This window comes from Charadrius vociferus, unplaced genomic scaffold (assembly GCF_000708025.1).
Source record: "Charadrius vociferus isolate BGI_N301 unplaced genomic scaffold, ASM70802v2 scaffold172, whole genome shotgun sequence".
Classification (NCBI taxonomy): Eukaryota; Metazoa; Chordata; class Aves; order Charadriiformes; family Charadriidae; genus Charadrius; species Charadrius vociferus.
This window is the reverse complement of record NW_009647217.1, coordinates 867,879-877,240: the sequence shown is the minus strand read 5'-3', so window position 1 is coordinate 877,240 and position 9,362 is coordinate 867,879. Positions and strand designations below refer to the sequence as shown.

At 57.0% G+C, this 9,362-nt stretch overlaps 1 protein-coding gene across 1 annotated transcript in view; it reads right to left on the bottom strand.

Annotated features, from left to right (window-relative positions):
- Window positions 1–9,362, bottom strand: part of UBE4A (ubiquitination factor E4A) — an 18,119-nt gene that overhangs the window by 1,611 nt on the left and 7,146 nt on the right. The window contains 13 exon segments of the mRNA XM_009895940.1: window positions 1–18; window positions 1,039–1,152; window positions 1,291–1,391; window positions 1,813–2,000; window positions 3,032–3,164; window positions 4,060–4,367; window positions 5,446–5,572; window positions 5,699–6,032; window positions 6,935–7,126; window positions 7,350–7,552; window positions 7,740–7,899; window positions 8,030–8,182; window positions 8,761–8,873. The exon segment at window positions 1–18 is cut by the window's left edge and continues 154 nt beyond it. Coding sequence (XP_009894242.1) covers window positions 1–18; window positions 1,039–1,152; window positions 1,291–1,391; window positions 1,813–2,000; window positions 3,032–3,164; window positions 4,060–4,367; window positions 5,446–5,572; window positions 5,699–6,032; window positions 6,935–7,126; window positions 7,350–7,552; window positions 7,740–7,899; window positions 8,030–8,182; window positions 8,761–8,873 — 2,144 coding nt within the window.

Below are 9,362 nucleotides of genomic sequence, written 5' to 3'. Positions count from 1 at the left end.
CTTAATCTTACTGAGGTACTGCAAAGACAGAGCAGGGAAGCAGCTGGGAGAACAGGCAGGTAAATGGGCAGCAAGGGCTCAGCCAGGCCTGTTCGGCACCGCTGCAGGCTGATGGAGGCCAATTTAGGATGCGAAAGGTACAACCGAGTGCTCGAAAAGGCCACTCAGAACCAGAGGCGCTTCATAAAACACAGAATCGTAGAATGGTTTGGGTTGGAAGGGACCTTAAAGACCATCTCGTTCCAACCCCCTGCCCTGGGCAGGGACACCTCCCCCCAGCCCAGGTTGCTCCAAGCCCCGTCCAACCTGGCCTTGAACACCTCCAGGGATGGGGCAGCCACAGCTTCTCGGGGCAACTTGTTTGGACAGCAAACCACAGAACAGTCCCTGAACATTCAAAACCAGATGGGCAATATCCACATCACCCTTCTTATCTGCCAGCCTCCAGGAAGCAATTCCTTGGCAGGTAAAGGCTCCCCAAAAACGCCCTTTCCAGCGGCAACGGGCAGCTCCAAAAGGCGCAGGAGACCGTCACCACCCACCAGGGACACGAGTTCACCCGGCACTCACCTTGTAAACCCAAAGGGGAACAGCCTGCAGGCAAAAGGCTTTTGTCGCGATACAACACAGGCAGAAAGGCTATGGGGATGTGATAATCAAACCCCAGAGAGGTCATTTAAAGGCTGACTGCGTCTAGATTACCAACAGGCAGATCTCCTCGCAGCTTCCCCAGCACGCTTCATGCTACATCTAGAAAAAGCCTCTTCGCTGCTCTTTGTCCTGACCTGCCTCCCGAGAGCGAGGGGAGGGCAGAGTGCCCCGTGTGCCTCATCCCAGGCCCCCCCACCTTCTGCCATTGCCCAGGGCATCGCCCACCCCCCTGGAATCGGTTCCTACAAGTAGCCACCCCACAGTGGGCAGGGCTGTAGCAAGCTGATGCTGCACTAGGACCAGGAGCTCGGTACCGCACCCGGCCCTCTTCAGGGGAGCCAGAACCACTGCTGATGGGCTGGCGGCCGCCCACGCCCTCAGCCCTACCTGTATGGCTTCGTCCAACAGGAAGATGGCATCATTCATCAGCAAGTTCAGGAAGCGCAAGAAGAGAGGGGGATTCATTGCTTCCAGGTTCTCCGAGGCGTAATCAGCCAGAGCCTGTGAGGAACAAGAGAAGGTTAATGCTGTGGCGTGGTCCCAACAGCAGGACACAGTCCCGCATGCACCACACCGATCTGCACACACATGCTTATGTACGCGCCTCTTGCGCTCATGTGTATGGGTATCTTGCCTCACCTTGATGCTCTGCCGGTAGGAATCTGTGCCCCACATGTACCTCAGGATGGGATACATGGGACGGCGGTAGTTAAACTTCTGCTCAAACTGGTGCGGGTCACCTAGACATGAGCAAGAACATTTCAGGTGGCCAGCAGGCACAGGTGGGGGCTGTCTGTTCTTTTTCACAGCTTGTTTGAAACAAAAATCCTGCTCCTGTGCAAACAACTGACATCTGTCCCCCATTTCAAAGCAGCACAAGAGATCCCCCAGTGAACGAGGATGGGTGCGGACCCATAAGAAGCACTGCCGTGCTGAAAAGCTTGAGCTCCAGGGGTTACCCTTTCCAGACATGCAGTTCCGCAAAAGGCAGAAGTCTGGCAAGACTGACGCTTTGCTGGAAGGCCGCCTGCCTACCACAGCTGAGCAGCTTAACAACGCGCAAATGCATCCCTTTGTTTTCACTGGCGTACTTCAAACCCTGGAGACGCTCCCCCTGCAGATGTGACAGAAGGAAGACGGCCTTTCCCCTCGCGTGCTCACCGGTAAACTCAATATCCACAAAGACTTTGATAAGCGCCTCGGCCAGCTGGGGAGCGTTTTGGTAAGAGCAGAACACTCGCTTGCGATGAAACACACTCGAGACGAGCGGGTTCTGGGCCTGATCTAAGTGAGGCATCACAGCTTCCAACACCTCTGCCAGCTTGGCGCGCAGGTGGGGATTTTTCATCCTGTGAGGGAAAACAAGAGAACAAACCCGGGATGGCAGGAGGGCCAGGATGCAGGGACTCCGCCGTTCAGGAAACGCCCCAGGAGCCATGCCCACCCGTGCAGTAGTGCCCACTTGTCACAGACCACCTGTAAAACTAACACCGGCACCCAGTGGCTCGCTCTCAATGCCATAGCCATAGGGTGAAGGCACGCACTTGGTGCCCACAGTGCCATCTCAGGCAGAGGGGAAGCTGTTGCTTCCCACCCTCCCCAGCAGCATGCTCTGCTTGCGGCCTGCCCTTGCTGGTCAACCGTAGCTCCCGAGCAAACCCGCCATGTCCCAGCTGTGACCCGCTTCCTATTTACCCTGCGAGACCACTGCCCTTTGCCTGTGGAGCCTGCTGTCCCGTATGTGGCAAACCACCGAGGCGAGGGGTAACTCTCCTCTGCCACACATGCGGGGCAGAAGCCAAAGCGCCTGCCCACAGTCACGCCGCAGGGCGCTGCCAGGGAAGAGCTACAGCCTCCGTCTCCCAGGGCCAGCGGGAGCTGCCCACCACGTGAAATCTCCGCCTGCTCCTGCCACTGCCCTGAGCTCGCTGTATTTGCACATGCAAGGATAAACAGAGGAACAGCAGAAACGTAGTGTACGTGGCAATAACTTATCAGGAAGATCGATAAAACTCCTCAGTTTTCTTCAGTGCCCAGTTACCACAGCAGACTTCACAGACGTACTCCAAACAGATCGATCCCAACAGCCCCCTTTAACAAGTAGCAAAAAATCTCTAGCTGACTAGGCCCCTGCATGGTACGATCAAACAAGTACTTAGACACCCCCCCCCCTTTGTACCTCACATGAAGCTCACGTCTTTTGGCAGGCCCTTGTTCCCTGTGCCTCCTGCAGGCAGAATTCAGCTTCTCCACAGAGACCAGCCCACCCCCAGCTGTCTGAACCACACCTCCAGACACCTCTGACCGTTTCCACTCGCTTGCTCCCCTCTGGGTCTTCAGCAGGCTAACACCCAGGGCTGACACCCGGGGCTGTACGTACCTCTCCACATCACCCATAAAAACAGTAACAAAGTGAAGGACGTGCTCCAGGGAATCGGCGGAAGTCTCCAAGACGTCATCAGCGAAACGTCGTAGGAAAATGAAGAAGTCGCCCAGATTGTCGGCAAAGAATTCTGCAAACAGAGATTACGTGAGTTCCTCCTCAGGCGGCTCACGTATTGCCCTTTTCTAGCCCCGCTGTGCTCTGCCCCGGTCGCCCCCATTCGACTCAAGCCTCAGGAGTCACTAGCTGTAGCAGAACACCACCACGGTAGTGAAGGATGCCTGGCCTGAGGAAACCTGTAGCACGCAGGATTCACTTTACCTCCCTCAAAAGCCAGGTCACTCACGGGGTGAAATTCAGCAGCCGCCTGCTGATCTTACGCACTGTCACACACAAAAGCTCAAGGGAAGAGAGTCTCTAGACAACAGAAACCGCAAAGAGGGCTTTGCGTATAGGGAGAATAGTAATACTATAGGGTATTTGGCGAAACTCTGCCAACTGGCTATCGGAGGGATCTTTAGAAGGCCAGCAGCATCGACGTTCTCAAAGTATGCCCCCTCAACGAGCCCCAGATTGTACAGCGACCCTCTTCAGAGGGAATATTCTAGGTGGAGAAAGATGCCACCAGCTGCAGCACTGTGTCCTGCCCTGGACGGAAAGTGCTTCCTCGGACAGCTCTCCCAGCGCTTATGCAGAAGGTACCAGGACTGGCCTGCCAGGCAAACTCAAGGGCCCAGCTTGCTTTGGAGTTCCAACCTCGCTGCCCGTGTTTCTGCAGCTGGGGCTAACCCTCCCTGCACTTCCTGATGCGCTCCGGCACTCTTCCTTTCGAAGGCAGAGAGCCGGTAAACATCTCGGAGGACGTCTGGGTGCTCCGAACACCTGAAGGAGCCAGGCAGCGCATACGAGCTGCTCTAGACGCAGTGTTACATCAGCAGCTTGAGGCTTGGGCGGTTAACTGCGGGCAGGACACAGACAGGCAGACCGACCAACCAACTGATAGCCAGCAGGACCAGCAGCTTCACCTGGCACGTAGGCCAAGGCGCTGTTTTCGACCTCTGGCAGTGGGAAGGTCAGCTCCAGCGGCTCCGTCCCCTGGTTTCCCATGGCCAGCTGCACCAGCAGAACTGCCATGGACACCTGCAGGTTCAGGCAGTTCTGCAGCATCTGCGGCTCCGTCATTGCTGTCTTGGTGGAGAGATAGATGGTCATCAGGCGCTCAAACTGCTCCCTGAGGCTGTCAGCAGCAGGGCTGGAGCTCTGCTGGGCTTCTCGCCACGCTACTTGCAGGCGATGAAGGCTTTGGTTTATCTTTACCATCTGGTCGTGCAACCTACCCAGAGAAGAAGGCAAGGAGGAGGTGAGACAGGACGTACATGAGCTCCACACAGGGTGCCTAAGCAATACTGAAGCCAGCAGATACTTTATCCTGCTTGTAAGAGACTAAACTATTTCCTGTGGGTAATGTGCCTGGGGTGCCAGGATGGGAGGCCTTTGGAGAGCACAAGACAGGGCTCGGGACGATACCAGACCTTACTGAAGAACCGCAGCAGTCTGCAGAGTGGCCTGGCAAAATGCAACCACTGCAAAGTGCTCTGTGGTGGCACAGACAACAAGCCTGTGTGGCTGCGAACCCCCTGAGGCTACCGAGGTCAGGGATGTGGCAAGCCCAAGAGGTGCCTGTGAGGTGACGCTTCCAGTTTCCCAGCAACCAGCCACTTGCATAACTTTTTCATCCATTTCTATATTTAGAGAATAAACCAGAAGGGGACGGTGCTTAGAGCAGTGGTGACCTCACAGTATCCAGGCAACAATTTGCAGAGGGAAGCTGAGAAAAATAGCGCGTTCTGGTGTCCAGAAAATCCTTTCCTGGAAACGGAGAGCTACCTCGCCTTTCTGCCGCACATACAATCATCATTTGCTGGGGCGGCTGGGAGAGCTTGCAGCGAGCAGGCGCTCTGCCGCCGAGACGCTTCCTAGTAGAGAAGCGAGACGAGGAGAGGGGGAACTGCGCGACCCACAGACACCCGGCACTGTGCTGCTACATCTCAATAAATAACGCGGAGCCCGTAGGGACTGTCAGCATTGACTGTGAGCGCCAGCAGGCAAAGTTCCTTTGCAAAAATCAGTCAGCCTGAGGCTCAAACATTAGCAAAACGCACAGCAAGAGGTACTGGGCAGCACAGCTGCCCTGCTCTGCATTCTGAGTATTTACCAACGGTCTCCATGGCCGCGCACGGGTGGAAAACAGCACTGGGAATGACCCGGTACCTACAGCTTAGGCATTCACGTTACTCACGTCACACATGATATAAGCCTAGACACGGAAACCATCTCTCCAAGCTGCACGCTTCAGTGGCATACTCGGTGCCTTTGGAGGGGACGGGTGGGGACAGTGACAGTGCAGTTACCTGTGAAACCCCAAGTGAAGGGTATACTGTGTCAGCACCAGGTTTTCTGTCACCAGATTGTAGCTGTTTGCGAACTCCGGCTCTTGCTCGCTCAGAGCGGGTATCAAGCATGTCTCCTTTTCCAAACCTGGAACGAAAAGCACCTCTGCATCCAGTCCCACCCGGCAGCACTGGTGAGGAGGGGGCTCGAGAGGGTACAGACCCAAGGAGATCCCCTTTCCCATTCCCTTGCTTCCCTGAGGCATGGGCCTACCTTTCATGTGGACGTTCTTACTCCTCCTCTCTTCCTCGTTCAGCTCCTTCAGGGCACAGTAAGTGGGGTTAAAGGTTAGCAGCCGTGGAGATTTTGGTTTGCAGAAGGGCTGACACAGCTTCAGGAGGGCAGCTCCCAGGTTGAGGAAGAATGCATCCGAGGCATACATCTGGAAGAAGAGCTCCGGCATCTGGTTAGCCCAAATTTTGGTGCGGCCCGCATTTGCGTGGAGGCAGTTTCCCAGCCAGGAGAGGATCCTGTGCTTTGTCTCCGGAGACAGCTGCAACAGGTTCTTCAGCACCTGGTAGATCTTCTCGTGGAACTGGGCCATGAACTGTCATGGGAAACAGGACGCGGTTGGATGGAGGAGTCGTTGGTGGGACTGCTCTTCTGCCTCTCCTGTCGTTACTGCTCTCGGAGCTCTCCCGGCTCCAGCCCGCAGCCTGCTCTGGGAGGGCAGGGCTCTCAGAGGAGAGCACGGCCAGGACGCCTCTATCCATCACCCGTCAGACACACAGGGACGAGCGGGTCAAATCCCGAGGCTGGCGGCAAAGGATACTTAGGGACGTACTCAAAAGCATAGTCGAGACCAAGTAGTCTCCGCGGGGAGTAAACTCAAAATTCTTTACGCGTTTTTAGCAGCAACCCTGAAAGAATGCCTGACTGGGAAAGCCCCTCTCTGTGACCGCTTCCACAGCCAGGTTTGGTCCCGTATTTATATCCTGCTTTCTGGTGCTCTGCTCCCTACCTGCGGAAACCCCTCACCTGGGGAAGCTGTTTACTTTCACAGCGAGAGAAAACATTGCCTGTCGCTTTCTCTGCTGGGGAGTCAATTAGCGCTTTAATTACAGGACAGGTACTGAAACCCAGTTCCCAGCAGTTACAACGCCTAAGGTAGACTACCTTCACCTCAGGCTCTGGTGCCGGAGTGTGTTCCACAAGCACCACCCTGCCTTCTTCCCACTGCTCAGGCCACTACCGTGAGAAAGCGCAACCCGCTCGACGGGGAGACTGGGGTTACAACAACCCGCAGAAGCAGGCGAAACTGTTCGCCTCTTACAGCTGGAAAATCTGAAGCAGTTCTGAGATTCACTTAGGCCCAAGTCCGATTAGTAAAGAGCCAGTGGTGGAACTTGGGCATTGGTGTTTAGGGAATAAAGCCCCAGGCTTTAACCCTCAGGCCACAAGAGGGCCCTGAACCACGCGGGGAAGCAGGATGCTCATGCTGCAGCCCACCTGGTGGATGTTGGATTCCTGTACTTTGATCTCTTGAGGGCTGGATCGGGATGGATTCAGAAAATAGCCGTGGTTCTCCACGACGCCGGGCGTCTTTAGCAAGCAAGAAATGTTTAAAATGGCGCCAAGCAAAGTCTTCTGGTACATCTGTCCATTGCTGGGGTCCTTAGGCTGGATGTAGCCTGCCAAAACCTAGGGGAGACAGCAGGACACGCTGCCGGTGCTATCAAACCCCGGTAAAACTCCCCCACCCTGATGGGTTTGGGACAGGCCGCCGGAAAGCGGGGGAGGGGTCAGAGCGCACATGCGGATGCTGCTGTGCTGTACGGCTGGGCTCGGCCTCAGCAGCTTGGGCCCCACACCCCTCCTGTGGGCAGAGCCGGCAAGGAGCTCTCGCTCGGGTGGAGGCACCCACCTTTGCAACGTCCTTCTGCTTCGTGAAGTAGAGGAGCACATCGAGGTACGTGTAGAGCAGGATCTGGCAGAGGTCCAGGTCCTTGATTCTGCCCAATAGGATGTCAAAGACAGGAACCATGACCTCCCCGAATGTCCGCACCTCCTCGTCCATCGTTAAGGCTTCAATGACCTCCTCCAGAAACTCGGTCACGTCCTCAAAGTCTAGGGAGGGAAGCAAGGCTGTTACTCGCTGTCCTCCAACAGCTGAACCTCAGCACGCGTAGGCACGCTGCGACTGGAACGCCGCCCTCCCCAGCAGCACAGGGAGCCAGAGCGTTCTCCCCGCAAGCTTTACTGCGAGGGGCAACCTCGTGGCACCGAGCTGGCGGCACAACCCAGCCGCACTTACGCGCGCCTCTCAGCGCCTCCAGCATCAGGTCCACCAGCTGCTCGTACACATTCTGGTCGACGTAAATCTCTGGGGTGAGGAGGACAGTGCGAGTGTTTGACACGGTCAGGTTCCGGCAGCGCACGGCAAAGGGCAGCAGGTTCTCTGGGACCTTGGTTATCTGCGCAAGGAGAAGGAGATGGAGCTGGGGCCCCGGTGTCCGCTTCTGGCCGTTAAAACCTCAGCCTGGTCACCCCAGAGCAGAAAGCTGGGTGACACAGCTGCCACCTTCCTCCGAGGCCCCTGCCCACCTCTTCTCTTGCCCTCTGGAAGCAGGCGTAGAGGTAGCGCAGAATCTGCCTCTCCCCCGCGTCCCGGTCGGCGGAGAGGTTCTGCGTGCTGGTGGAGGTCATGTAAACCAGGTGGTTCCCTGGCTCCTGCAGCAGCAAGCGGGTGAACAGGGCCTGGGCACCAACAGAGACAGACGGGAAGTGAAATGCCCCCAGCAGAGGGACGATCCCCCCCCAAAAAGCAGCCCCGTGTCACCACGGGCTGAATCACTGCTGGGAAGGGCTCTCTCTACGCCTCATTAGGTACCAGCACCACACCCAGACCCTCCGGCAAACCAGTTTCTCCAGGCCCCTGGCAGAGCCCCTGCAGCCCTCGCAGAAGTGATTCCCTCCAAGAAACCCACCGGGAACGACTATCTTGACTAACAACGCAGCTGAGCGTTCGCAGTGACATGCTGCCCCGCTGCCAGCAGCGTCTGCCCCCCAGTCCCTCCCTCACACCCCATCCAGGCCGGTTTGTCTCCCTCCCCCCATCCCCAGCCTGCCCTCCCGCAGCCCCCAGAAGGAGGAGGAGCTGCCAGCAGCGCATTAGAAACCTTTTCCAGCCTCCTACCCCAAAACCCCCATGGCCGCTTCCAGCAGCGCCACAGCCGGCAGCTCCACGCTCGGCTTTACCAACAGGCTTTTTGCCAGGAAATAAATTCAGTCCCCGTCCCCACAGCAAGTGGGATGCCTGGGGTGGGCAGCCCTACCTGCTCGATGTTGTCCATGTCCAGCCAATCCTGCTCATCCAGGTCGGCAGCCATCTCCTCCAGGTAGACGCAGCGCGCCGGGATCCCATTCCCGCTCTTCATGCTGGGGTCACCTGGGAACAGCCCAGGTCCGCCCAAACCCAGGGGCAAGGCGCCGGCAGCCAGCGCAACGAGCGGGCAGGGCCCTGTCTGATGCCTCCCCCGTCCCAGCGTTCCCCTACAGCTTGGGGGGCCTAGGGGTCCTTCTGGGGGTCCCAGGGCAGCATGTGGGGCCCTGGGGCAGTCTGGGGGGTCCTGAGCAATTTCTGGGTTCCGTTACAACTTGCAGAGAATGATAATAAGTCCGTTTAAAAACGATAATTCAATGGGGACAGCATTTCTTAACAGGGAGCTTCCTTTTGCCCTTTCTGTATTTTAGGGTTGATGCTTTTCTGCCACGTTTGGTCAGAGCAGTACTGAAAACGCGCAAGATGCAGCTCCGTGAGCACCTGCAGTGGTAACGGGCTGCCTCTGAAGGCTCCGAGGGCCACAGGGAACAGCGTGAGCTGCCGGAGCCCCTTATCAAAACCCGGCAATTCTCCCCGAGCCCAGGAGCCTGTGAG